General features: G+C 52.7%; 11 protein-coding genes across 11 annotated transcripts; 9 read left to right on the top strand and 2 right to left on the bottom strand.

Moving 5' to 3' along the window:
* The first annotated feature begins 53 nt into the window (after nt 1-53).
* On the top strand, nt 54-1,265 carry C7974DRAFT_386449 (26S proteasome non-ATPase regulatory subunit 9). Its single transcript, XM_046141062.1, has 4 exons — nt 54-284; nt 338-410; nt 463-794; nt 903-1,265. The coding sequence occupies exons 1-4, from the start codon at nt 129-131 to the stop codon at nt 1,032-1,034; spliced, it is 693 nt and encodes a 230-aa protein (XP_046001943.1). The 5' UTR covers nt 54-128; the 3' UTR covers nt 1,035-1,265.
* Nucleotides 1,266-1,654: 389 nt separating this feature from the next.
* On the top strand, nt 1,655-2,585 carry C7974DRAFT_372799 (GTP-binding nuclear protein-like protein Ran; the record flags this gene model as incomplete). Its single annotated transcript, XM_046140079.1, has 5 exons — nt 1,655-1,723; nt 1,849-1,941; nt 1,994-2,147; nt 2,197-2,402; nt 2,454-2,585. The coding sequence occupies 5 exons, from the start codon at nt 1,655-1,657 to the stop codon at nt 2,583-2,585; spliced, it is 654 nt and encodes a 217-aa protein (XP_046001944.1).
* Nucleotides 2,586-3,245: 660 nt separating this feature from the next.
* Nucleotides 3,246-5,378, bottom strand: C7974DRAFT_409460 (uncharacterized protein; the record flags this gene model as incomplete). Its single annotated transcript, XM_046143399.1, has 2 exons — nt 3,246-4,046; nt 4,167-5,378. The coding sequence occupies 2 exons, from the start codon at nt 5,376-5,378 to the stop codon at nt 3,246-3,248; spliced, it is 2,013 nt and encodes a 670-aa protein (XP_046001945.1).
* A 2,061-nt stretch (nt 5,379-7,439) lies between these two features.
* On the top strand, nt 7,440-9,456 carry C7974DRAFT_113240 (putative pyoverdine/dityrosine biosynthesis protein). Its single transcript, XM_046135030.1, has 2 exons — nt 7,440-8,059; nt 8,111-9,456. The coding sequence occupies exons 1-2, from the start codon at nt 7,603-7,605 to the stop codon at nt 9,448-9,450; spliced, it is 1,797 nt and encodes a 598-aa protein (XP_046001946.1). The 5' UTR covers nt 7,440-7,602; the 3' UTR covers nt 9,451-9,456.
* A 1,062-nt stretch (nt 9,457-10,518) lies between these two features.
* Nucleotides 10,519-13,520, top strand: C7974DRAFT_302678 (uncharacterized protein; the record flags this gene model as incomplete). The annotated part of the gene is made up of 2 exons (XM_046137911.1): nt 10,519-10,778; nt 10,841-13,520. The coding sequence occupies 2 exons, from the start codon at nt 10,519-10,521 to the stop codon at nt 13,518-13,520; spliced, it is 2,940 nt and encodes a 979-aa protein (XP_046001947.1).
* A 322-nt stretch (nt 13,521-13,842) lies between these two features.
* Nucleotides 13,843-15,227, top strand: C7974DRAFT_113255 (uncharacterized protein). Its single transcript, XM_046135031.1, has 3 exons — nt 13,843-14,201; nt 14,256-14,630; nt 14,688-15,227. The coding sequence occupies exons 1-3, from the start codon at nt 14,165-14,167 to the stop codon at nt 15,056-15,058; spliced, it is 783 nt and encodes a 260-aa protein (XP_046001948.1). The 5' UTR covers nt 13,843-14,164; the 3' UTR covers nt 15,059-15,227.
* On the top strand, nt 15,228-16,275 carry C7974DRAFT_113256 (uncharacterized protein). The gene is made up of 2 exons (XM_046135032.1): nt 15,228-15,470; nt 15,523-16,275. The coding sequence occupies exons 1-2, from the start codon at nt 15,397-15,399 to the stop codon at nt 16,181-16,183; spliced, it is 735 nt and encodes a 244-aa protein (XP_046001949.1). The 5' UTR covers nt 15,228-15,396; the 3' UTR covers nt 16,184-16,275.
* Nucleotides 16,276-16,947: 672 nt separating this feature from the next.
* On the top strand, nt 16,948-18,477 carry C7974DRAFT_409464 (uncharacterized protein; the record flags this gene model as incomplete). The annotated part of the gene is made up of 1 exon (XM_046143400.1): nt 16,948-18,477. One exon carries the CDS (start codon nt 16,948-16,950, stop codon nt 18,475-18,477), a length of 1,530 nt encoding a protein of 509 aa, XP_046001950.1.
* C7974DRAFT_113330 (uncharacterized protein) lies at nt 18,222-20,756 on the bottom strand. Its single transcript, XM_046135033.1, has 2 exons — nt 20,155-20,756; nt 18,222-20,055 (listed from the first exon to the last, which is right to left on the bottom strand). Exons 1-2 carry the CDS (start codon nt 20,491-20,493, stop codon nt 18,559-18,561), a joined length of 1,836 nt encoding a protein of 611 aa, XP_046001951.1. The 5' UTR covers nt 20,494-20,756; the 3' UTR covers nt 18,222-18,558.
* A 578-nt stretch (nt 20,757-21,334) lies between these two features.
* C7974DRAFT_386470 (scytalone dehydratase) lies at nt 21,335-22,575 on the top strand. The gene is made up of 3 exons (XM_046141063.1): nt 21,335-21,598; nt 21,647-22,437; nt 22,486-22,575. The coding sequence occupies exons 1-2, from the start codon at nt 21,509-21,511 to the stop codon at nt 22,127-22,129; spliced, it is 573 nt and encodes a 190-aa protein (XP_046001952.1). The 5' UTR covers nt 21,335-21,508; the 3' UTR covers nt 22,130-22,437; nt 22,486-22,575.
* A 968-nt stretch (nt 22,576-23,543) lies between these two features.
* Nucleotides 23,544-25,594, top strand: C7974DRAFT_113408 (uncharacterized protein). Its single transcript, XM_046135034.1, has 6 exons — nt 23,544-23,720; nt 23,817-24,113; nt 24,181-24,285; nt 24,336-24,479; nt 24,537-25,293; nt 25,345-25,594. The coding sequence occupies exons 2-6, from the start codon at nt 23,917-23,919 to the stop codon at nt 25,345-25,347; spliced, it is 1,206 nt and encodes a 401-aa protein (XP_046001953.1). The 5' UTR covers nt 23,544-23,720; nt 23,817-23,916; the 3' UTR covers nt 25,348-25,594.
* Nucleotides 25,595-25,847: the final 253 nt, after the last annotated feature.

Below are 25,847 nucleotides of genomic sequence, written 5' to 3' on the forward strand. Positions count from 1 at the left end.
GAGGTGAGCTTAGCAACCTGACCCAGCCCCGCGTTTGCCTCTGAGCGCGTCCTCGAGCTCCCCACCCCCACGTCTGCAGTTCTTCAGTAGCGTCAACACCGACGACCTGTAGTATCGATACTCGCACAATGGATAACATTCACGCGCCTACTGTTTCTTCGGGGCCAACTTCTGGAGGCTATACAAATGGCGTGCCAAAGGAGCAGCTCTCACTGCAAGAGCTCATCGCGGAGAAGGATAGAGTGGAGGCAGAGCTGAAAGCCCTGGGCCAGGTACTGGATTCAGTACGTCCAGCCCAGCCTATACTACAGGAGTCAGCTGACACATGGCTGTACAGCACGGAGTCAACATGAATACTGGCCTCACCACTTTTGACGGCTTTCCACGCAGCGACATCGATGTCCCACAAAGTATGCGCCACCACGAGCACCAAGTGCGGAATCAACTCTGACCGCAGAATAGTACGAACAACTCGAGCGCGCATAATACGGTTAAAGAACGACTACAAAGACCTCATGTCGCGCATCGAGAAGGGTCTCCATGAGCACCACGCACGGATGGCAGAGCGGTCGCAAAACAACTCGGTTGCTGCGGAACAGGCTCAAGCAGGGCAGAACGCGGTGCCAGCAGCTCTAGAAGCACCTTTTGCAAAGGTCAACAGTGTGGTGGCTGGCAGTCCGGCAGACGAGGCAGGCCTCAAAGTGGGCGACAGTATAACCAAATTTGGCTGGGTGGACTGGACAAACCACGAGCGCCTGGGACGTGTGGCCGAGGCAGTCTCACAGAACGAAGGGGTAAGTCACGCAAGCCTGCGGTGCTGCCAGCACTTCAGCCTTACAAGGCTACAAGCTGCAGGGCTTGCACCTAGACCTAGACGCAAACCAAAGCTGACAACTGCGCAGATACCAATCACAGTCAAAGCCTTGCGGCCCAGCAGCTCTGGTGGTCCGTCAGAGACCGTACAGATGCAGCTTACGCCGCGTAGCAACTGGGGCGGACGAGGCTTGTTGGGCTGCCACCTCCTGCCTTTGTAAACAACATCTTCGAAGGGGACCATATCGCGTACTCAGAGCCACCGACAATACCGAGAACCTCAGAATGACGTAGGCCCAGCACGGCCTGACAAAGCATTGTGGTGGTTGGGTTGGTGGCTCAAGGGCGGATCTGATGGGAGACAACAGCGCTTGCTGCGTGGCGCATTGGGCGTGGAACAATAGCATAAGCATGATACCCGGCGTACGATTTGCTGCATTTTAGAATTGAGAAATAACAAGTCGCAAACTGCGGCTTGCTTCGCGCAAATGCTGTGTTTGATTTCTAAGACAAAGCGCAGCCTGATTGGTGCCTAAAGGGCGCCTTTGCCTGCTGTCACAACTGACGTTGCTAAGGAAAAGCGTGCGACCAACAAGGGAAAGTGGCACCGGCCAGCTAGCGATCCCTGACCGCCCGCCGCCAACATCCAAATCTTCAAAACAACCTCTTCATTGCCCCTCACCCAACCCGTCTCTCTCTTCCCCACTCTCTACTAAAGAGGTGCGTCCGCCTGCTCCCCTGCCAATTTTTGGCGCTGCTTTCACCGACCGCCGCTGACATTTCGCCTTGACCAGATTTTGCGCCTCACATCACACATACCCCACCACAACAGACCGCAACCATGGCTGAAGCAAGCGGCGCCATTCCTACCTTCAAGCTTGTGCTTGTCGGTGACGGCGGTACAGGAAAGGTGCGTTGCGACCTTGCAGGCGATGTTGAGAATGTTTTGCGCGGCAAAAGACCCGCGCTCAGCACGACAAACAATCAGCCAGCCGCTCAACAACGAGGGCAGAAACTAACAGCGTCACTCTACAGACCACCTTCGTCAAGCGTCATTTGACTGGAGAGTTCGAGAAGAAGTACATTGCGACCCTCGGTGTCGAGGTTCACCCTCTTGGCTTCACCACCGTACGTTTACCGAACCATCGATCGCACGACCCGGCCACTAACGCATACATAGAACCTCGGCCAGATCCAGTTCGACGTCTGGGACACAGCTGGTCAGGAGAAGTTCGGTGGTCTCCGTGATGGATACTACATCAACGGACAGTGCGGTATCATCATGTTCGATGTTACCTCGCGTATCACATACAAGAACGTCCCCAACTGGCACCGTACGTCATTTCGCTAACATGTCTCGTAATCTCTGCTAACCATACACAGGTGATCTTGTCCGCGTTTGCGAGAACATCCCCATCGTCCTGACCGGCAACAAGGTCGACGTTAAGGAGCGCAAGGTCAAGGCCAAGTCCATCACCTTCCACCGCAAGAAGAACCTCCAGTACTACGACATCTCCGCCAAGTCGAACTATAACTTCGAGAAGCCTTTCCTCTGGCTCGCCAGGAAACTCGTCGGCAACCAGACTCTGGTATGTTGAAACTTACTAAATCATGCATATTTGCGACTAACGCGGTTCTAGGAATTTGTCGCTGCCCCCGCTCTGGCTCCTCCCGAGGTCCAGGTCGACCAGGCTGTTCTCGAGCAGTACCAGAAGGAGATGCAGGACGCCGCTAATATGCCTCTGCCCGATGAGGACGACGCCGACTTGTAGATACGACGATCAATTCGCGTCGAGTCCTACCGCTTGGCTCGGGCGCAATAATGGGTGCACGACATGGTTTACGGAATTTAGCGATCTGAGATAGTCGATTGGGCTGCATCATGAGCTTCGGACATTCTTAGCGAAAATGAAGACGGGCTATGAATGATGGATGGTATCGAACCGGGCGCCGGACTAGCTGGCGTTTCCGAGGCACGAATGCATTAGACGACTTTGGTTTCATAAGGCCTCCTATGCAAGTAAATCGAGTGATTGCGTGCGTTCGAGAGTCTGGCAGATGCGATTGACGTCATCGACAGGCAACAGCAAACAATAAATTACATTTTTGGGCTTCTAACTCCACCGCGCGGAGTGGCTAACAACTGATCGTTCCTCATTCAATGAACATCTACATTCGTTCGTATTGTGTCGACTTTATTTTTCGTTGCTGTCTTTTTCTCCGCCAATTGACGGTTGGGATCCAGAACGCCAGGATGGTATAGTGATAGAACATGCTCATCAACGCAGGTGGGACTGAGCGGAAGCAAGAACGATGAGTGTGGAGACCGCGCAAGGCGGTGAGCGACTGACGCATCGTCGGCGCTCTACGACTTCAACATACTATTCCGCCTGTGAGTACTCGCACAAAACACAACGCACGACAGGGAGTACTTACGGAGCAATCAACTGTGCATAGTTTTGCGGTGGCACGCTGCCACCCTCTTCGATAACGTCCCTGATCACATCGCCCTGGGCAATGTTGCTCCACAAATGGATGCTCATGGCCTTCTTGCTGCTGAACAATGTGTGCGCCACGCCTCTCACCTGACCCAGCACCACGTTAGCGATTGGCCAGGTGTTGCTGTACTGCTGCAGTGTACCAACATCGAGACGAATAGACTGCTTGACAATATCGTCCTGACCATCAGGAACCAGGAAAGACCAGTAGGAGAGGTGCACGACGGACGCCATAACAACGACACACGTGAAGAACGGCGTGTGGTACAGAAGATGACCGGGGAGGCGGATAAGAGACGATATGTTCTCGGCGGAGGTGAGACACTTGGCTGTGTGGATCTCACGCGTCTGCGTCGGGAGCAGGACCTGGCCTGGTTGCACGCAGATGTTCACGCCTTCGACTCGGCCAAAGCCCAGATTGCTTCGCGGTCGATGCAGCATGATTGTGCTGCCGGCGTTGACCATATGAGCTTGGAAGAGCACCTCGTCGACCACGCCGTCGTTGTTGACGATCTCGAGTTTGTTGACAGGAAGATGCAGACGCCAATTAGTCAGATACTGGTCGACGACGTCGACTGCATGGTACTCGAACGCCGAGTCGAGGCGGGCGCATTCGAAAACCTTGCCTAAGATGCGGATAGCATCGATCAAGTAAGTGTAAGAAGAGTAGACGGGAAGGGAAGGCATGAAAGCAGAGTCATCGTAGTCTTGCAAAGACGCCGGGTAAGGAATTTGCTAAAGACAGTTAGTACAGCTTTAGGCGGTGATGGAGTCGTATAGAGCCTAGTGCAGTGGTAGCACGGGTCGAGACTGTGAACCAAGAAGGAAATGATGCCAAGGCGGAGGTATACATACGCCTGAAAAGTACTGATCGTTTTCGCATGGAAGCGGGACGTCTGTAAGAACGTCCTTAAGTTTGAACTGTACACCGGGGTTGACGGCACACAGCATGCCGTTTGCACAGTAGATTCCCCACCATGTTCTCCGCCAGCTCTCTTCGATTTGCGGATTTGACTCTCCGTGGAGTAAAGCGTACTCCATACGGTTAAGGCCGACCTCAAGTGTCAAGTCCTGTGCGATAGCAAAGATGTGAGAAGCCCGAGGTACTTCGTTGTTGGCATGGAGACCAATGGCATAAAGCGTTAATGCCTGTACTGACCACCCATCTCTTGCATAGCTCCCGCTGTCGATATATCTGTCCAAGGCCTCCTTGTACATTGCCGTAGGTATCGCAGCGATATAACTTGAGCCAAGATATTGCACCGCACACTCGAGTAGTGGAGCTTTTCGTTGATTAAAAACCTCCAGGAGCCTCGCCTCCGGTAAGCAGAACGGATGTGAAGCGTAAAAGTAGTGATAGAACGCTTGGATTGCTGTTTCAGGACCGAGGTGGCCGAACTTGTTCAACCTCTGGGTCCCATTGAGATTCATTTGCTGGGGTGCGGCAGGGGGAGGCATGGATTGGACGCTAAGGCTACTTGTCGGGCTGGGTTGACTCATGATTGGTGCATCGCCGTTATAGTAAGAATTGGGGGTCGACAATTGACCATGAGGAGCAACGATGGTACCGTTCGACATGTGGCCATTACTGATGGGAATTGGAGGTGCTTGTGCGCCGTTGATGGCAGATGGCGAGATCTGGTCTTCTGGCTTGCTCTTTCTCTTACCCTTCCATCCACGCCGTGACTTAATATAAGTACAGTCAACACCATCCGCTCGACATCTCGAACATCGAACACCGCCATCACACTTCAGATGCCTGCTACGGCACGGCACGCACGCGACAGCGACAGAAGCTCTCTGGTTGGCGTCGGCGGCGTTTTTGCCTTTCTGGCTGTTTTGTTGGCCATCTGCAGACGAATTTTTTCGGCTGTTATCTGACTGCGGTGTTTGTGCGGTAGGCGTTATGCTCTGTGATATACTGTCGTGGGCCGACGAGTATCCTCCTGGTGACGGCTGCATTGTCCGTGGGGAAAGAGAGCCGTTCGACAGGTCGTGGGTCCAGTAAGCGGGATCTACGCCAGCCGAGCCAGCAGGAACACCCTGCATTGTTTGGGCCATAGGCATGGCGTGAGGCGTCATGCGGAAGCAACTTGCAGATGAAATTGACCTGAATCTGGGGTATGTTGAAACGGGCGGACACACTGACAAGTCAATTAGTGTCAGTGTAGACGTTGAGATCTGAAGCGCGGACAACGGCCGCTATTTCACTGCGATCACGTGCTTGGATCCGCCGCGAACCTAGCGTGCGTCAAATCAAGATGATCGCTATCCCCGATCAGCCTTCGCGACACGCGACGCGCCAACAATTGACAGGCTGCAAACAACTCTCCTTGCCTTCGGCGTGGTCCGCATCTCCTTTGTTGCATCTCGTGCTACCCGAGACCCACTTATCCACATCCGATTGTCGACCCGAGAACCTTAGGAGAATCTCGGTCTAATGACAATTGGAGCGCGGGGTACGCGATTCGTTACTTTTTTCTCCTTGTTCGGCAACTCCTGCGTTACCGTTGTGCTGTCGCTGCATTGCAGGCACTCGATTGCGCTTGTGTGCCGACTCGCCAAACTCAAGCCACCCAAGACATGATGGCTGGTTCGTTGACGTGTTGTTTCAGCTTCATTGGGTTTCTGTCTTGCCCACCGCGGAGCACAAGCCACCTTCCCCAAGTCGTGGCGAGATGCTCTGTCACTTCATCATTGTGCTTTTCTGGGCAATGCACTACGCGTCACTCAGAGATTTACATTGCCTGGAAAGAAAAAATTGACAAGACCGTTCAAGCTTGTGGCTAACCAAACATTTCATGGAGTTCATCGCTTCTGCTACGTTGATCGCCATTCGTGGTGAATGACGCTCGGTTACAACAGCTCTACCCTCTTGTCGGATCGGAAACGTTAACATTGGTCCCTTTAGCCACTGTCTGACTACATGGTGGTAGCACAGCATCATTTCAACGGTGTGCTAGTCAACTGTGAGATTGCGTGACGGTGCTCCACGCGGCTTCCATATCTCACATGGCAAAGGGGCCTCTTAACCTGCTAAACTGAAGGGCTTATGTTTGGTGTTTGTTCTTTTCTCCTTTTGAAGGACCGGAGAGTTCTTGAAACACAGATTGGCGATTGCCCATTAGACTCCCCCTCTATCGAGGTTGAGCTGATACATACATGTACCAGACATCTGGTCTGATTCGGAAGGGACTTGGGTTATTTTAGAGGCTCAAATGGATGTAACGTTGAAACGAGCATCCTCAAATGTGCACTCACATGCTCCGCTCCATACCTTCCAAGCCAATACAGAGTACAGCGTAATTTCATTCTGTACAACAAGTAGGAAAAGCATGAAAGGCAGGCTCATTAGCGTTTGAAGCATACGTCGTTTGCGACAAGGCGATTGCTTATCTTTCAATCCGCACTCAGCTACCTGCCGTGCGTGAAACTCAGGTGCGCCACCTTGCCAGTCTTCCGGCGCCCACATTGCTTCGATATATGTAACTGAGTCAGTTATTGATATCGATTGACCATCTTTGTAGAGGAAGAAGAACTTCGAGGATCACCCGCGATCGAGGAGAACATTCTGCTTAGTTTACAAGGTAGGTGGCTGAGGCTGACTTAGCGTGGAGCTGAGGTCAATCAAGGCTGCGCCGCACACACCCCGAAAATAGTATTTGCGGCAACGCCGCAGTCGCGGTCATCTTTACATGCACCTCAGCAAGCCATGGAAACCTGAACCTACGACTACACGTTAATGCGACAATTGATTGCTTCATGTATGTTGAGCGTGATCAGGTTGCTGATCCTTTGTGTGATTCAATTGACAACCTACAACGCGCTGAACGCACGTCGACGCAGTGTTGATCAGTACACCTGCGTGTTCTAGAAACAATGTCGGATTAGCGCAAGACAGCACATGAACTATCATATGATTATGTTCAAGATCCTGACACCGCGCCGCAATCCTTCTACCCATTGTACTGCGCTCCAAAGCCCGGCGTTGGATTTATGTATGTACGTTCGGACTCCGTATAGCATCAGCCACTGCACAACTAGGTCAGCTCACCACACTGCAACATCTGGGCAAGCACTAGCGAGGGGTTGCGGCTGGGGCTCAGCCGTCCCCCAGCTGCACTGGGTAAGGTTGTGGTCGTGCCGTAACACCACCAATGGTGCTCTTATTTAGAATCAACGACATCTCCTTGAAATTGGAGCGCATTCAATTTGAAATCCAACACTACCTGGCTCTCTACACCAGGCCTACGTAATCGGTCCCTGTTCCAAGCACCAACCAAATTAAGGCATGAGTTCAGTCGAGTCACCGCAGGTGATCCCGTCCGTTGGTCACAAGTCGGCAGAAGCGATTCCCGTACAAGTGGTCACAACCGAAATCTCGGATTTGTCTGTCTCAGGACAGGGGTCGCCAGTACCAGCAAGCCGGTCTGATGAGACTGCTACCAGGATCCTCAGGATCATCGAACAGTATGGACTGAACTACGAACGCACAGGATCGTGGGATGGCTTTGACACGTTCTTTCCCATCGTATTGGGGCAGGTTTCACGCGGTGAACCAGTCAAGATGCTCCTTCCTGGATTCCCTTTCAAGTCCCCGAACTCGCGGGACAAAGTCCTCAGCAATCTACCTGATCTTGGAGAAGAGCTTGCATTGCAGCATCTCAACGGTCTTTGCGAAAATATCAAGACAGTGTACGAACATGGTGCCGAGGTACACATCACGTCCGACGGGCTCGTCTACAATGGTAGGTCTTCTTGTCCTACTTCTAGTCGGATGCAGTGATTGATACTCACAGATTTGCTCGGTGTTCCCGATGAGGATGTTTGGAACTTTGGCGAGGCTGTTCGTCAAATCACAGTAGACCACGGCCTGCACCACCTTAGCTTCCTACGCTTGTGGGATCTGCTCGGCACTCCTGGAACATGGTCGAAAGAGCACTACCTTGCAAATGCAGCAAACATTCGCCAAGATCTGAACCGTCGTTACGGCGACCCTCAGTTCGAAGCGGACATGGCCAATAAATCCAGTAGTGACATGCAGATGACACACACCAAATACCTTGAGTTCCTGAAGTCGGATCTTCTATTGAATGAGAAGTGGCTGGCACAATCTGCAGAAGAGCAAGCTGTTACCATTGCGGATACTGCAAAAGCAATGATGGGTCGTTGGAAGGCATTCGCCGCAGCACTTGAAGCGAACCGTACGGACTACGTTCGCTTGTCCATCCACGATTCTGGTGGTAAGGACAAACTGTCTATGGCGCTGATAACACAGAAGCAGCGTGGTGCATTAGGAGCCACGCCATGGCACTCTGTCGTTGTCGCAGAGCTCGATGGAAACTATCGCTCTGTACAGAGACACACTGTTGACCAAGAGAAGTATGAACTTATTTATCGCAACGGACGGCCATACTTTTTCCGCGCCAAGTCGGACCTCTTCAACTGGAGCGTTGAGGGTTGCGACGTCACTTTCGAGCATCTCTATCCTACAGGACTCATCGTTCGTCCCACTTCTGAAGCGCCTTCCATCACTGCTATTCCCATGACGAAGGTCCGCATCTTGGCGAACACGTTCTCTCCAGTCGTTCTTCGCGGTTTCTCCAATACCGCCGAGAAAGACATCATTGTCAAGAGCGCTCACGCTTTTGGAGAAGCCGGACGGGACGACAGTACAGAGCCTGTATTAGGCGGATCCACGAAGGTACTCAGCATCACGGATCCCAGCTACATCGCCATAGCGCCCAAAGGAAGTGGTAAAGCACTCTTCACTCCATCTCGTCTCTTCTTCCGCTACCTTTCGTCCCCCTGGTCAGTGGAACGCCTCGAAGCTGTGGTCCAGCGCCCACACGACACTGAATTCAACATTCAAGACCAGAAGCAACTTCGCCTGATCGTCAAACATCCAGTCACAGGTGAGCCTTGCCTTCGTTGGCTCGACTCTAAAAATAGGACGAGGCTCACCACACGTGATTTGATCCTTGCGAATGACGATGAGATGCTGATCGATGTAATCAACGCTGGGATCTATGATTGGCGTTCCTGCTTGAGATTCTGCTGGAATGAGGGCGATGTGCTCGTCAGCGATGCTACTGCCACACTGCACATTATTACTTCGGATGAAATCGAGGAGCTGTAAGTTGGCTTGATTTCAAAAATTTGAGATGTCGGGAAAAAAAACATCCACGATCCGGGTTTGAATCTTAAATACGACTACTTTGGTGAGTTTGCAGTATGTAAATAGTGCGCAATCGATGTGGCTGTTATTCCATGCTTTTTGCCATGTGGAGCTCGTCGAGTGGATCGCTACGTGAGGCCGATACCTTGGGCACCAGGGCCGTGATGGGCCGCATTAACTAACCCCACTAGCTGAGCGATGTGATTCGTTTTTGCTAATTTGTGGTCACCATCCTACGGTACGTGTGATAGTCATGGAGACAAAATTGACGTTGCTGTGTCAGGACTGCTACTTCGGTCAACCAGCTGCCCCCGCTGCCCAAGAACCCGCCAATAACACGCGCTGCTTTATTGTCAAACCAATTGAAAGATCAAGCATGCTGGGTTTAGCGTTCGGAAAGCGTTTGAGTTTATCTGCATGCGGCATCTGGCTTGCAAACTGTTGCTTTCATGTAGATCATGTCTCTGAACGTTGCCTGTGGGCAGCATCGGTATTTCAGACTTGTCGATACATTACGGCATGTACATTTGTTTGTGATCGACCTCGTGGTCTATTTCAAAGGGGGCTTTGCATCCTTGATGGACAAGACATTTGGAATCCCATACAGCACGCGGTTCCCAATGCCGTTCCCGATGGGTGACGTAAGTCGCTTGCGCTGGGCAGCCACCACACCTTCAAGATCCCAACAGCGACTCTTACGCTTATACTGTGTATGTATGTTATCATATTGCGGAGTACACAATACGACGATGGACCTTACGAAATGAGGTTTAGCGACTCGTGTTGTGGCGAGGTGCCGCCGTTCGGCAAACGTGCAGGCCCCACTGCAGATGTTCAGTCGATCGATCTGAGCTCAGGCCGCCTGATAGCCCGCACGGATACACCGACGAAAGGCCGGATGTCTCGCGCCGAGATGGGCCATGACAGAGGATCAGTCCCACATGCGGCTTGCCGACTGTAAAAGATGCTTGTATCGCACCGCACTCGACAGACACTCCTGCCGTGTCGTTGTGGTCGCCGCACCGTCTCATGGATGGCATCGCACAGTGCAAGCAGCAGCACACTCCGCCGCCCGAGAGCGGAGATGCCATGACCCTGACGATGCCCGATGGTCAGCGTGCTCCGGAGCATGACTGGACTGAAGATCTACCAAAAACGGACCATGTACGCTTCTTCAGGGAAACTGTATGGAGCAAGAGTAGTCTTGGGCCACTTCACACGTGGTCGCCGACCCTGCGACTATTCACAGGGTTCGTGCTGGCCGATTCACGCGCCGCTTGTCTATGGTGGTAAGTACAAGGACGTTTGGTTCCCCAAACGGAAGTTTACAACCTGTCGCTGACTGGGATAGGGGCGAAGACTTAGTTGCCATATACAACGAGCACTATGCGCCGCTCGCATGCAAAGCTCATCCCAAACTAATGGGATCTACCTTCCAGCAAGGCTACCCAGACCTATGGAGTGGTATCGAACCAATCTTCGAGCGATGTAGAATGACAGCAGCGGGCGTCAACTACTCGTCGGCGACGTCTTTGCTAGTGGAGCGCAAGGGATGGCGTGAGGAGACGTTCTTCAATGGCAATTTCGTCCCCGTTGGACCTGCGTATGCGCCGGAGGGCTTCTACAACTCTATGTTCGAAGTCACACAACAAAAACTCGACGACCGTCGTACGATGATGCTGAACAGCCTCACTTCTGTACCGATCCTCACAGTTGATGCCGTTTCCGACCATGTCCTCGCGACGCTGAGGACGAATACCAACGATGTGCCTATGGCGCTGTTATACAGGATACATGACGAGGGGATGAAACCATGGGCAGGTAGCCTATATTTGGAAGGGCATATCGGGATACCCGATGGACACGAACTGCTTTCGAACGACGTTTCGATCGAGAGTGAAAAAGGGTTGACGCCAGAGCTGTTGCGTGCTGGCACCGACACACTGTTAATCGACTGCGACGAGCGCTTTGATGGATTAGAGTGGCAAGGATGGCGTGAGCGCGCGACGAATATTGTAATCATGCCTTTGACAAGCGGAACGCGTCTGTTAGGGTATTTAGTCGCTGCTGCAAACCCATGCCGGCCGTACGATACACACTACGAGCAGTTTCACCGGGACCTCAAACGTATGGTCTCGACCCTGATAACTTCGGCCTTCGATTCAGAATCTTCCAAGAGACGTCAAGAGCAGCTTGAGGCGGATCTCGCTTTTAGCGACCTAAAGCTTCGACACCTGATAAATCACGCGTCGGTAGGGATGTGTCATGTATCGCTACATGGGGACATGTTGTGGGCGAACGATCACTACTACGAGCTAGCAGGAAACAACGCCGCGCAACATACACAGCCTTTCGCTTTCCTTGACGTATACTACGAAAGTGATCGATCAAAGGCTGTGGGAGTCTGGGACAAACTCTTGGCCGGTGACGATCATGCCACCGCCGAACTGCGTGTGAAGCGGCAATACAAACCACCCGTTGGCGAGCCAGAGCCAGCTCATATTCACATCATGGCCTTTCCTTATCGCGAGAATGGCGAGATCAGATCCGTCATGGCTTGTACAACAGATATCTCTAGACTGAAATGGGCGCAGAGCTTCCAAGCTCGACTAGCAGCCGAAGCTCGAGAGGCCAAACGACAGCAGGAAGCATTTATCGATGTCGTGTCGCACGAGATGCGCAACCCTCTCAGCGCGATTGTTCATTGCGCAGATGCCATCACGACTGCAGTCGAAGAGTGCCAGGCTGAGCTCTCAAATATCCCTAAGCCGTGCATCGATGCACTGAACGACAACATATCATCAGCGAACATCATCTTACAGTGTGCTAATCACCAGAAACGCATCATCGACGATATTCTGACGCTCAGCAAGCTTGACTCCATGTTACTCTCGATTACGCCAACTCCTGTCAAGCCATCGAAGTTGACCAGTTCAATCGTTAACATTTTTGAGGCTGAGTTAAAGAACAACAAAATTGATTACAGCATCATCGACGACCAGTCATTATCAAGGCTCAACGTCGACCACCTGCTCTTGGACCCGTCCCGAGTGACGCAAGTATTGATAAACCTTTTGACTAACGCCATCAAGTTCGTCAAACCCTCCAACAACCCTCGCATCGAGGTCCACTTCAGCGCCAGTCGTCACAGTCCTCGCATGTTATTCCCCTCGGATGTGTTTTGGGCTACGACCAGTAATCTTGACAACAACGTAACAAATAGTCCAGAGTGGGGCACTGGAGAAGAGCTTTACGTGGCGTTCAGTGTCCGAGACAATGGCATCGGCCTCAAAGACAAAGAGATTCACAATATTTTTGAGCGCTTTAAGCAGGCGAATGTGAAGACGCACGTCAAATATGGCGGTAGTGGTCTTGGTCTGTTCATCTCAAAGGAACTGACTGAGAAACAAGGTGGCGAAATTGGAGTTTCGTCTTCTCTTGGCCAGGGTTCAACGTTTGGGTTCTATGTGAAGGCTAGGAGAGCAGAGCGGAGACCAAAGACCGTTGGCGAGCTGTTCAGCGAGCTTGGAGCCAACGAGAGAGCGCAACAACCACTCCAAGTACTGCTTGTGGAGGATAACATCATCAACCAAAAGGTCCTTGGCAAGCAGCTTAGAAAAGCAGGGTGTACAGTTTCGGTGGCCAATCACGGTCTTGAAGCATTAAACACCCTCGAGAAGGAGACATTTGATGTCGTGCTTATGGATCTGGAGATGCCTATTCTCGATGGTATGGCTGCAATGCGCAAAATACGAGAGAAGGAGATCGCAGAGGAGGGCCTGCTAGGAGAAGACATAAAGCGTGGCGCAAGAGATGGCGATCGACTGCCAATCATCGCTGTCACTGCAAATGTCAGGAAAGAGCAGATTGATGCTGCAATGGCTGCCGGTGCGGACAGGGTCATGCAGAAGCCATTCAAAGCTGCTGATCTGGTGTACATGATGAAGAGTCTATTACCTCTGGTCACTACCCCAAGGATTGATCCACCGACACCTGGTTTGATAGATCCGGGCGATGCATTGGTACCGTGAGGATTTGAAATTGGACCCAAGGAGTCCAACAAACAGAATATCCAAGCGTGCAGCACTGCATACCGCAACCAGATCGCCGTGACCAGTCGCGGACGACTTCAACTCTTGCCGCAGAATGATCGTCGAAGGGGTTCTCTCTTGCATAGAACCCGCCCGCAGTCTCGATGAAAGCCAATTCTGAGCACTTCTGAATCTTGGGCGATCGATAGATCACGGAAGGGATACAGCATACTCATGTGTTGAAATACATAACTCGCCTCCACAGAGCGAGTACAAAGAACGAAGAGTACATGAATGAAAGCAACACCTGTTATTGCTCTGTGTGTTTTGCGAGTAACATAGCCTCCAATCACGCATATCCGTGTTGTCCAGGTGTCCCGTTGGCCTGTCACAACGATGCGTCCGTGCAGCTACTTCACCTGCGTTGACCGAGCCACGCTATGCCGTACCTTCTATTCCTGTCATTCAAACTACCCTGAATCATCGGCCACAACTTTACGGTCCCGTCACGCAAATGTTGCGCTACCCCATGTATCACCATCGCAGTGACACAAAATTTCGATGTTGGAGTCCTCTGATAAGACGCGATTTTCTCGTCTTGGGCAGCAGTAGCGCTAAAGCAACTTCGTTCTCGAGGAGGGAGAATGGCGGTTCAATCAAACTCGCATGCTGTAAGCAAGGGTGAGTATCCAGTGGCACGTTCTCAACTCAGGCAGCCCTAACACGCCATGACAGCTATAACTTCGTCGCCATCATCGCTGGTTGAGGCTGGAAGTGCTTTGATTCAACAAGGCGCCGCCATCCTTCGAAGCACAGCCTGTCTCCCTGATATCGAATATAATTGCGGCTCGAACTCTCTCTTCAACGCCTGCTGTCCGAGCACCCTTACCTGTGTGGGAATGAACAAATTTAGATGTTGTTTACCATGGACAAATTGTGCAACTGAACAACTCTGCGCAAACTCGTCCTGGGCTCTATTCGATAACAACGGATACTGTTGCTGCGATCGCGACTCCTCGGGATACAACCTAAGCCATCATCAAGCATGTCTAGGCCAAGGGACTTCGATAAGCAGCGGAACACTGCTGCCCACACTCCTAATTGACCCTGGTGAGTGATTTTGCTCGGATTAACCCCCAAATTCAAGAGGTTAACGCTCGAATGTAGCTGCTACGCCATCGCTGATTGAGACCATTGTTCCTGCGGGATCGTCTTCGAAAGCCGCCGCTATTGGCGGAATACTTGGAGGCATTGTCGGATTTGCCATTGTCGTACGCGTGACTTGGGTCATTCTACGTCACAAACGACGGAAGAGGCTTCAGGGCCTTGCATGCGCAGAGGATAGGCTTATACAGATGGCCAGAGAAGACATGCGTAGAAGCCAACAGCTCGACAATCTCTATGCAATGTATGGAGATGAAGGTGGCAAAAGCAGATATTTCGCTCACAATAAGGAGCAATCTGTGCGTCCGTCATCTTTCGAGCTGCAGTGGTCATCAATCCAGTCACCCAGGTCTGGGCAGCCTGCAGCGATCTAAGGTATAGGTTAGGGAAGGCTATCATGTCAACCGAAGAAAATGACGTATTTTGGTACTCATCTTTCATGCCCGCACGATAACGTCCCGTGACTATTACAGTCGTTGACATGTACGTGTCGTTCCTTCACAGTCAGTCCACATCAATGAACGCCAAGTTTGCTCCCCAAACAACATGGAAGGGTACGACCCTTGGAATCTGTCTGCTTCGAGCCAGAAGTGAAAGTGAGTACCCCACTGCGCTCACCGTGAAAGCACATAACTCTTAGCCCCCACTTCACAGCCTTTCTCATTTCCAATTCAATACCGCAATCTCCTACACCAACCACTACGTTTCCACGATGAGCTCAAGGTTCAAGGTGCCTGCTAAGGCTGACCTGTCGACCTGTAACAGTCCATATGAGACTCCTCCAAGGTCGGTATCGCACCTATAGAATAGAGTTACCAGATTCTGATACATTCGCCAGCACTTGTTACGATCACCAAGATATGACTACCATTGTGGTCACAGATGCCGACATAGACAAAGAGTACAAGATCTTTCGCACACTGCTTATGTGGCACTCGTCGTACTTTGCCGCCGCTCTCGAACCCAACAGTGTACTTGCACCTAGCGGTGGAAAGGCGCTCAAACTCGAGTGTTCCCACGAAGTGTTTGACGCATTCTACTGTTGGTTGTACATTGGCAAGCTGAAGGACTCAGTAGTAGAGTCGACAGAATGCAACGATATTTATCTCTCGGGATTCCTGCTCTGCAAAATCTGGGTATTTGCAGACTGCCGCGGCATTCCGGAGCTTGGCAATCGGGCCATAGATATGCTGCATGAGCGGTGCGTAGCAGCATGGCAAACACCTGGCCGCATTGCGTACATCTACGAGAACACAACGGTTGGCTCCAAGCTCCGTGACTATCTGATTCAGTTTCATGGCTCGACTCGGACGTTTGGGTCTTTACAAGAGGGATCAGTAAACCAAACGGTTGACTTCTTGCACGATATGGTACCTCTGGTCGCAAGCAGGATGGCAGAGGGTCCTCTGGGTAGAGATGCGGTCACACGTTGGGATCGTTGTCAGTGGCATGATCATTCAGGACCGGGAGGCAAACTGAGACTTGAGGGCCGAAAGTAAGGGAGCCTGCCTGAGCGAGAACCATGGCAATTAGTTCTGGAGTGTGAGATCTCAAGAAAACAGCAGAGTAGCTAGGGCGAATAGTAATGACACACGTGAGCCAGCAAACACTGCACAGGTACCCGTTCTGAGTATTATTAGAGTCATCCAACTGCTACCCATGCCATCCTCTAGCTCAAAGATAGCTTCCTGCCCGTCCACCTCCACGTGTTCTGGCACTTCATACCCCACCAGGACCAGCATGTGCATCCTTCGCTTGGCCACCCCTGTTCCGCTCCCGCTATCGGTGAGCAGCCCTACGCTTTGCGCAACGAAGGGGCATTGCAGTCGCACTTTCACCATATCTTCATTGTAGCGATGGCATCTCACATATTTGCACGTGTAAACTCTTGGCTCTTGCTACGCGCCAGAAAATATGAGCACTAAGCAATTGCCTCTTTTGCTCTATCTTCTCGACAAGGATGGCACAGATCATCCGCCTATCACAGTCGAGCATCTGATCGGGTGCTGAGCGTAGCGGCTGACTGTACGGAATATCAATACTCGTCTATGTATGCCCAGCGCGGCTGAGCGAAAGTGACGTGGGTATCCGGGTTGGGGCTTGGAGAGGCAGGTGGGCGTAAACGGCCTGTCAGCAGCGATGTAAGATGCAATTCCTAGGATCTAGCCTTGCTTCTCTCTTCGGACTTCGGTCGTTCATTACTGCGATAGCTGTTACAGTGACAGTCGTACGTCCTTCACGTATAAGGAGTCAATTGCGCATCATGCGTTCTATACGCTTGTGCGCGCTTCTGTTGTTTTTTACGACCACGGATGCAGCTCAGTGCGCCGCGCCGCCACTCGAGCTCCCGCTTCGCTCGCTTTCGGTTGCTCCTGGAACTATTTCCCGTGGCATACCCATTTCGATTGGCACACCGCCGCAACAAATCGTCCTTTCGCCGTCGCTTCAGCTCGACACGCCGTTCATCCCGCGCTATACCAAGTCTTGCATATATGGCGCCAACACACCCATACCGGCCAATGACACAAGATGGGAGGGTCAAGATGAAAAGGCAGTATGTGCAGGCATATACGGGGGAGGCTTTGTCCCGAGCTTGTCAAAGACGTTTTACGACAATGGAACCAATAGTCCAGTCAGTGAGATCTGGTTCAAGAGAGCTCGGTTCTCGGAGTGGCATTTCGTAACCGATGAGTTCGTGTTTGCGGATTACTTAGAGGCGTATGTGCAGCAAACCGAGGTTTTGCCTAAGAAGCGATATGCGAACACTTCTTTCGTATTGGCAGACGAAGGGGCGACATTTGGAGGTTTGAGCAGCTCGGCGTTGAGTTTGACGCCAGCATCGAGGATGCTGGAGACGCTGTACCAGGGAGGTATGGTCGCAAGCAAGAGTTGGAGTTTATCGAACGAGAGCTTGTGTTTGGGGTGCATCGACGGAAATGCATACACTGGAGAGTTCCGAGATGTCAGACCCGCGACTCGTGAACGAGGCGGACTTTCATGCTTGCTGCAAGTGAAAGTCGAGTCGCTCGACTATCACGCTGACGCTACCAATGCGGGTGTGGCGCTGATTGACACTGCGTATGTTACTTGTGTCGAACCTGGTGTACCATTTCTGGTTCTCCCAACGGATGTACGCACCAAACTACCTGGGAAGGTTACTGCTGGTATTGAAACAGCTCTGGGCCACAACAGCTTCTTGAGATTCAGGATTGAGGGCGGTCTAGAAGTGGACGTTGTAATGGAAGAAATTGGAGGAAGTGACACTAAGATCATCGGCGAACAGATCATCTCACTACAAACCGGCAGTTGGGGTGCATACGGGGAAGGGATACCTGTGCTAGGCAGACCATTCACTAAGAGCATCGTTCTGCGCTGGGATGAAACATCACAGCAGTACGGCTTAGCGAAGAAGACCCCCAAAGCGGACGAGAAGACAGAACTGAAGCCATTAGGCTGTGATGACTTTCCTTCCATCAGCAAGTCAGTGGAGACCACGCCCAGTATAGGCGTCATCGTTGGCTCTATCATTGGAGGATTTGTAGCAGGGCTCATATTTACGATGGCTGCAGTATTCTTCTACTGGAGGGGGCATAGAGGCGTGAAGAGCAAATATGAGGCCATGCGTGGCGACGACGCAGTCTCACTCCGAGCAGTCGATCTTGGAGGGCGTACGCTCGAGTCTCGGATGAGTAACGCGTCGAGCGTGCCAGCACCAAGTTTCAGAGAGTCATTACGTTCACACTTCAGCCAAAGATCGGTTTCCCCCCAAAGAGCCGTATCTCACCAACGATAGCCAAGTGTTTGAGGCACCAGAAGGAGGGACAGCGTACCCGACGAAACGGACTAGAGGAGAAATGGGCGTGGATTTTTACGATCAGAGATGAGGGAAATAGTTGCTCCACTCTGGCGTACTGTAGATGGCTTCTGGCTGCCGCCTCAGACAAATGAAAGCTTCTGCGACGATGAATACTCTTGCCGTCATGAAGAGCGGAATCAAGATCCATTTCCAAAAGATCCTGAACTTCTTGCTGTTGCGCACATGGCTCTCTGCTGCTTCGAGTTGCGGTAGCTGGTTCGTTGCAAGGAAGAAAAGCGCTAGAACAAGGCCGGTGAGCCCTGTAGCGCAGGAGCACGAGATCCACATGATCCTTTCAACAGATGTTGGAAAGTAGTCGTTCCACGCAGCAAGGTGTAGACCTCCATATGCGGCCCCGGCGAAGGCTACAACGGTCTTCAGTCTGTCGCGCTGAACGTTGACACTGCCGAGGAAAGAGAAGCCAGGAAAGTTAGGAATATGATCTCCGACATAAATGGGCTCTCCGACAAAAAGTCCCAGGGATGAGTCGGTGAAGAAGAAATTGTCGTAGTTGGGCCGCCTTTTGCTTTCCTCGTATAGCTCATCAATCACTTTATTCGCTAGCTTCCAGCGCTCGATAGAATTGATCGATAGAGGATCGTGGTTTGTGCAGTCGCTGAAACCTCGTCGGCAGTAGTTACGGGTGTGTTGTAATCCATGTGTATGTCCTTGGAGACTGAAAAAGACCTCGTGTTCGGTTGCTACTCTTTCACACTGGTAGACGTAGCTAAGATCATGATCGAAAGGTGTAAATGAAGACTGATGGTGCTCCGCACCGACTTGCATCTCGTGCAGTGGTCCGATGAACTTACGAGGATCTCTCGCGCCTACTGATCCTACTGACAGCCGAGTCCGATGAGTTTTAGAGAGGCTGATCTCCACGGGCTTAGTACTGTCAACTTTCAGATGCGTGGTTGGTATCGTTGGCGATGCATTGCTCCTTTGCCCTGGCGTTTTGTATGCCAGACAGCGGATCTCACTTATCTCATCCACTTTGTCGCCACTGATCGGGCTGCACATCCACATCAAAGCGATGCAAGGATCAAGCTCGGCGTTGCGCTTGATAATGTATGGGTCCTTGATATCCAATGGCTTGTTCCACCAGAGCATGTAGAGAGCAAAGGCGCATATCACATGCCCGATGGTATTGATCTCCAGAAGTGTGACCGGAAGATCTTGCTGGACTCGGGCAATACACTGTATGATCATCCATCCGGCTTGCACGACAACCAGAAACTTGGCAAGACCGTCCGCTTTACTCTTGTCGCGTACCTGGGTATCTCTTACGTCTGGTAGACGGTTTAGAAATGAGAGCAGACGCGCTCCCTCAGCAGTGATACTGAGGGGGCGACTGGCCGTAGACAACTCGTCAGGTCTGCCATGATCTTGGGCTCTGCTATGGTCGTTGTTGTCTATGTAGTTACCAGGCTCAATTACGATGCCGCCCATAACAGCAAAGTAACATTGGGTCATGGTCCATTCTCCAGGCTGTTTCTCGTTCGTTGCCTCGTCTGCCTGTATACCTGTCAGATAATGAAAGAATGCACTGCGACGTCAGAGCTGGCCGTAATCTAGACCTTCGCGCGGGCTATGTACAGAAACAGAGCGGCTCACTGGGTTGTTGCGATACTTGATGTCTTCTCGAATCTCATTCATCAACCATCTCGCGGTTAGGTACTGCGCAAACGCTGTGCTTACGACGACTTCTGGCGCGAAGATGCCGAGCAAAATCCATCGCAGTCGCCTGACGTTCCTGTCCATGAGTCTCGATTGTGTGGTGGGCACATTGAGGTGCAGGGCTGACCAGACACAAATCATTAGTGTCAGCACGCAGGAAACGATGAGATCCCACGTTCCACGTTCGTTTGGTGCAGAATGCCACGCCACCTCCACGACTGCTGTTGCCGAGAAGGCGCCCCGGACAAAGTACGAGAAGAAGCACAATAGCAACATCGTAGATGCGCGCGAAAATGGATTGCGGCCGAGTCAGAAGGAAGAGAGGCTGACATGGTGAAAACCCCGAGCTGAAGATGAGATGTGGGTGTGAGCAGGTGCAGGGGTACTGTGCAACCTCTGCAGTCGCCATTCGTTCGTTAAGAGATGAGGCAGACTCAAGCGCTCCGTCAACTGGCAAACCTCAGTGAGGATATTCGAGCTCGAGATCCGACTGCACTGTGCTGTAGGGCAAGTGTTGACTGCTACTGTCATGTGCCACTGGAGTGACATGGTGCTAGTGTTATGGTGACGAGCAGCGACCAGTGTAGCACGGGTCGTACTGCACCTAGATAGGCACGTCCTGCCAGATGCGATGAAGACGGGGTCTACAAAAGTGATGAATGGCTGGCCGGACGTGCCTGAGTGCCATCTACCCTCCGTCTCAGGAACGGTTTCCTATTGTGTTGAGTCTCAGTCACGACAGCTTCAGGCGTCCAGCGGCTTGTGGAACGCTTGAACCCCTTGAGCAGGAGCCCCGTCGCTCTTCAGAAAATCGGTAAAAGAAGACGCAAACACATCCCGCCAAGATGGATCCGTAATGACGACTTGGATGTATGGTAGGGAACACCGGGCGAGTACAAGACTACAGGTCGTAGTGTACTGCGGCACAGTGTTGCGAGCCGGGGCCGTGCGCCTCCCCGTTCCGACACACTGAGCGAAACAACAACAGCGGCGACCCTCACCATCACGTAGTTCGGCCATCTCGAAACGCAGCACAGATAGCATACCCTAAAATTAGTGTCGGCTCCGTTTCGACCGCAGTGTTTCCACCGGAGCAGCCTTTCTGGCATCGGAGCCGGACGCCGCTAGGCGGGGACCCGAAGGCTTGTGTAGCAGATGTCTCGACATCTGAATCGCAAGCAAGATGAATATATAGAGCGCAGAAGATGTATTCAGGAATGTTACAATAAAGACTCAATTCATTCAAATCCTTCACAGCGAGATAAACAACACCCCACACATACCAAACATCATGTCGCAACAAAAATTGAAGCCTACCTTTGACGATGTCATGGGTTGCCAGACTGCAGTCTACGAGTGGGCAGACAGCTACGACAGCAAGGCATGCAATCCTCACTATGTTTCACGTGACGAGACTGACAGCAAACAGGACTGGGACCGCCTGCGCAAGTGCATCGCTCCAACACTGAGAATCGACTACCGCTCCTTCTTGGATAAAATCTGGGAAGAGATGTCGGCTGAGGACTTCGTGGAAATGGCCTCTGACCCTGCCGTTCTCGGAAACCCTCTCCTCAAGACACAACATTTCATCGGTGGCACACGGTGGGAGAAAACTGCGGAGGACGAGATCACCGGATACCACCAACTGCGCGTTCCTCATCAGAGGTACACGGATGAAACGCGCTCGACTGTTGCCGTCAAGGGCCATGCACACAGCGCGAACACGCACTGGTACAAGAAGGTCGACGGCGAGTGGAAGTTTGCTGGTCTCTGCCCAGATATCAGGTGGTTCGAGTACGACTTTGACAAGGTCTTTGCTGAGGGAAGGGACTCGTTTGGCGAGGAGAAGGATTTGGCGCAAGCGGCCAATGGAATCCCGGCAGAGAAGATCTCAGGGCACAAATTTGACTGAGATGGAGTCTGAGGAACACGGATACAGATCCAGTTGTCTGGTTAGCGCCAAGTGAGGGAGTTGTTCAATGTGGAGATACCAATAAATGACATGATTTTTCTGCTAGAGCTTTGCTGATGACGCTCATTCTGGAGTGGTGTGGTGGCACATGACCATCAATATCGAACTTCGACATTGCCATGCATGCCTTTTTTATGGAAGGTGATGATGGAGTCGGTTCGCCTTGCTTGCCTTTTGCAGCGCCTGGTGGTTAGTGTTGGTGTTCTGACCAGCGCGGTGAGGTAATGCACCTGCAGGCCTGCCGTTGGCCTGGCGGGCGATTAGCTGGAGCCAGTACCGAAGAATGGAAGCGCACACTGGCAACGTGATTTGACGAAAACGTTGGTGCAAAGTCTGCAGCGCAGCACAGAGCCCCTCACAGGCGGCCACAGCTGGGCCCAAGCAGCGCTGGTGGGGACAACGCAGTTCACGACGCCCTCGCGCCAGCGGGCAGGAGGCACAGCAGCTGCAAGTCATTCACCGCGCGCCTGGGGGTGGGCCTCTATTAATAATGCACGGCCGTGTGGCCCTGGATCGTGCAGAAGCGCTGTCCGGCCAGCGAATCTGGAGCAGGGCTGCCACGCAGCCTTGTCGGCGGTCATCGCAGGCGAGGTGTGACGGAACCACTAGGGAGAGAGGGGAATCGACGTGTTGAAGATCGCCAAAGCTTGAATTCAGCCCCTCAGCCAGTGCGCCATCGTCCCCAGGTTGCTCGGCTGCGAAGCCTTGGTGCCAGAGCTTTCGCTACCGATGCCCGCCGCCACACACGACCAGCGGATTGGGCGGAGTCCAAGATTTGGGCGGATTGGTCCGGCAGCGAAGCTCTCTTGAAAGGCCCGTTCTTCACATCGTCTGCGCTCGCTCTCCCTCCTCTACCCCACCCACTCCCTCTTCACATCTCTGCTCAGGCAATCGTCTTGTGCTTTGCTCCTCTGTGTTCCTTTGCGTAGTCGGTGTTCTCTGCTTCGCGGGAGTTTCCTTTGGCCTTCAGGTAAGTCCTCCCCTCTCATAATTTTCTCGCTTGCCTTGGCGCGGGCGCTGCGTGCGGCCTGGTGGGTGCATGTTCGCAGGTGACGCACATTTTTGGTGCAGACTGTGCGCTCGCAATTGTGAAGCATTGCGATGCATGCATCTGACACTGAGCGGTGCTGGACTTCTGACGTCGTCGCCTGCACGGACGCATTCAGCGAGCGCATCTGCTTTTCTTGCCCTCGCCTGCTCGCTGTCTGGTGTCGCCGACGACGCGCTGCTGCTGCCCACCCCGGTAATGCTGTTGGTCTGTCGCCTCGTGCTACGCCTGTGCATGTGACCGCTCTGTCAGACAGACCTTACTGACTGCTGCCGTAGATCTCAATAGAGCGTCTACCTCACGGCCACTCTTTCACCCTCCCGTCTTCGTCAGGCCAATTTTGGATCGCGAGTCGGAGTTCAGTCTGTCGACACCTTTCCTGTCACCTACTTGCGCAGTCCTTGTGTCTGTTACCTTCCGTGTGCTCTTGCGCCCGTTGCAACACGCCGCTTCAGTGATAGAACTCACTACCGGGACCTAGTGGTGAGTGCAGCCTAATGCTCATTTTGCACCCCTCACTGCGCCTTGGCCGCCACCAGAGTTTGCGTCGTTTCACTAACGCTGACTGTGGCTTTGCAGACTACACACACGACCGCGCCTCTCTATCATACTTACGCGCATTACTCTTAGTCGACGCCTCATCCTTCGCCCGATCATTACCACTTGATCTACCGCAACAATGAGCTTCCAACAGCAATACGAGCAGTACCAGGGCCAGCAGCCCGGCGAGCAGGGTCCCAACCCCAACGTCTCGCAGACCGATCTCGGCCAGCCCATGGACCAGTCCGGCGGCTTCCCTCCTCAGGGTCAGATGGGCCCTCCCGGCAGCGCTGGCCCCGACGGCAACGGTCAGGGCGCCGGCAAGACCACCCTTTGGTGAGTTCCATACCACAATCGCCTGCGAAAGCTCAATTGCTTGAGCGATGGCGCTAACACGATGCAGGATGGGTGAGCTTGAGCCTTGGATCGACGAGAACTTCGTGCGCAGCATTTGGTACAACATGGGCGAGACCGTCAACGTCAAGATGATCCGCGACAAATTCTCTGGGTTAGTGCACCAACATGTGGTGGCGATGTCATACAGGCTAATTTGTGCAGCAGTAACGCAGGATACTGCTTTGTTGATTTCGCCAGCCCTGATGCTGCGTCGAAGGCCCTTAGCCTCAACGGACAACTCATCCCCAACTCCAACCGCCCTTTCAAGCTTAACTGGGCTTCCGGTGGTGGTCTTGCTGATCGCAGGTGAGCAACTCATTCGGCAATTTGGGCGTGGTTCAACGAAGGCTAACATCGAGACAGCCGCGACGAGCGCGGTCCCGAGTACTCCATCTTCGTCGGAGACCTTGGTCCTGAGGTCACTGAGTTTGTCCTCGTCCAGCTCTTCCAGAACAAGTACACCTCTACCAAGTCTGCCAAGATCATGTCCGACCCCATCAGCGGCATGTCGCGCGGCTACGGATTTGTCCGTTTTGCCAACGAGGAGGACCAGCAGAAGGCCCTCACCGAGATGCAGGGTGTCTACTGCGGCAACAGGCCCATGCGCATCAGCACCGCGACTCCCAAGAACAAGAGTGGCGGACCCGGTGGCCCAGGCGGTATGAACATGCAGCAGGGCGGCGGCGGCCCCGGCATGGGCATGTACTCCATGGGCGCTCCCCCCATGGGCTACTACGGCGCTCCTCAGCCCATGAACCAGTTCACTGATCCCAACAACACCACCGTGTTTGTTGGCGGCCTCAGTGGATACGTCACTGAGGACGAGCTTCGCTCTTTCTTCCAGGGCTTCGGCGAGATCACCTACGTCAAGATTCCCCCGGGCAAGGGATGTGGTTTCGTTCAGTTTGTGCAGCGTCACGCCGCCGAGATGGCTATCAACCAGATGCAAGGCTACCCTATTGGCAACTCCCGTGTCCGTCTCAGCTGGGGTCGTTCTCAGAACAACTCTGGTCCTGCTGGAACCCCATACAGGCCTGCTCCTCCCCCTCCCGTCTTCGGTCCTGGCATGGGTATGCCCCCCCAGCACCCTGGATATGGAGGTGGTTTCGCCCCCATGAAGGTAAGATATCCCAGCATTAACCTAATGACTTTATGCTAATAAATCGTCTAGTAAGCACATTCTTTCTATCTATCTCTTGCTTGCACGGCGCTTCTTCCGTGGTTTGCTCCGTTGGCTTCTTGCAATGACCCCTCTCATGACTCGTTACGCGACTTTCGAACGATTTGGTTCCTTTCTCTACCTAGGCGGTTCTCCAAAAGTTCTAAGTTCATTCAACGACACCAACCTTGCACGAGGGCCTTAGAAGGGCGTCTTTGTATACCAGGTCATCTTTTTGCCCACGGGTTTTCTTTCGGAGCTGGCTACTTCTCAATGAGCATCTGGGATGCGGTGGTGCTGCTTTCTGTCAAGTGCCCTTTCCTTATGAATGTGCGCTACTGCGACTCAGATTGGCTATCATTCCAATCACATGGTTCTTTGACGCGTTCTTCGTTTGTCGTCGTGCTCTGCTTGATCGGTACCTTCCGTTTTTGTGAGCGTAGTGCAATTTCGCAAGCTAGCTCGAGTCTCTATTTCGAGTACTACTGTCCATTCAGTGTATGCTAACGACAACC

Source organism: Boeremia exigua (assembly GCF_020726555.1).
Source record: "Boeremia exigua strain MPI-SDFR-AT-0100 chromosome Unknown C7974scaffold_2, whole genome shotgun sequence".
Lineage (NCBI taxonomy): Eukaryota > Fungi > Ascomycota > Dothideomycetes > Pleosporales > Didymellaceae > Boeremia > Boeremia exigua.

Bases quoted from the DNA above. Each gene is read 5' to 3' on its own strand.
- C7974DRAFT_386449 (XM_046141062.1), top strand. From the start codon at position 129: ATGGATAACATTCACGCGCCTACTGTTTCTTCGGGGCCAACTTCTGGA. The intron at 411-462 runs GTATGCGCCACC...ACCGCAGAATAG, and splicing joins CGACATCGATGTCCCACAAA to TACGAACAACTCGAGCGCGC. The intron at 795-902 runs GTAAGTCACGCA...ACAACTGCGCAG, and splicing joins CAGTCTCACAGAACGAAGGG to ATACCAATCACAGTCAAAGC.
- C7974DRAFT_113240 (XM_046135030.1), top strand. From the start codon at position 7,603: ATGAGTTCAGTCGAGTCACCGCAGGTGATCCCGTCCGTTGGTCACAAG. The intron at 8,060-8,110 runs GTAGGTCTTCTT...TGATACTCACAG, and splicing joins CGACGGGCTCGTCTACAATG to ATTTGCTCGGTGTTCCCGAT.
- C7974DRAFT_113255 (XM_046135031.1), top strand. From the start codon at position 14,165: ATGGCGGTTCAATCAAACTCGCATGCTGTAAGCAAGG. The intron at 14,202-14,255 runs GTGAGTATCCAG...ACGCCATGACAG, and splicing joins CTCGCATGCTGTAAGCAAGG to CTATAACTTCGTCGCCATCA. The intron at 14,631-14,687 runs GTGAGTGATTTT...GCTCGAATGTAG, and splicing joins CACACTCCTAATTGACCCTG to CTGCTACGCCATCGCTGATT.
- C7974DRAFT_113256 (XM_046135032.1), top strand. From the start codon at position 15,397: ATGAGCTCAAGGTTCAAGGTGCCTGCTAAGGCTGACCTGTCGACCTGT. The intron at 15,471-15,522 runs GTCGGTATCGCA...TACATTCGCCAG, and splicing joins CCATATGAGACTCCTCCAAG to CACTTGTTACGATCACCAAG.
- C7974DRAFT_113330 (XM_046135033.1), bottom strand. From the start codon at position 20,493: ATGTTGCTATTGTGCTTCTTCTCGTACTTTGTCCGGGGCGCCTTCTCG. The intron at 20,056-20,154 runs GTGAGCCGCTCT...ACAGGTATACAG, and splicing joins TCAAGTATCGCAACAACCCA to GCAGACGAGGCAACGAACGA.
- C7974DRAFT_386470 (XM_046141063.1), top strand. From the start codon at position 21,509: ATGTCGCAACAAAAATTGAAGCCTACCTTTGACGATGTCATGGGTTGC. The intron at 21,599-21,646 runs GCATGCAATCCT...GACAGCAAACAG, and splicing joins CAGACAGCTACGACAGCAAG to GACTGGGACCGCCTGCGCAA.
- C7974DRAFT_113408 (XM_046135034.1), top strand. From the start codon at position 23,917: ATGAGCTTCCAACAGCAATACGAGCAGTACCAGGGCCAGCAGCCCGGC. The intron at 24,286-24,335 runs GTTAGTGCACCA...TAATTTGTGCAG, and splicing joins ATCCGCGACAAATTCTCTGG to CAGTAACGCAGGATACTGCT. The intron at 24,480-24,536 runs GTGAGCAACTCA...ACATCGAGACAG, and splicing joins GGTGGTCTTGCTGATCGCAG to CCGCGACGAGCGCGGTCCCG.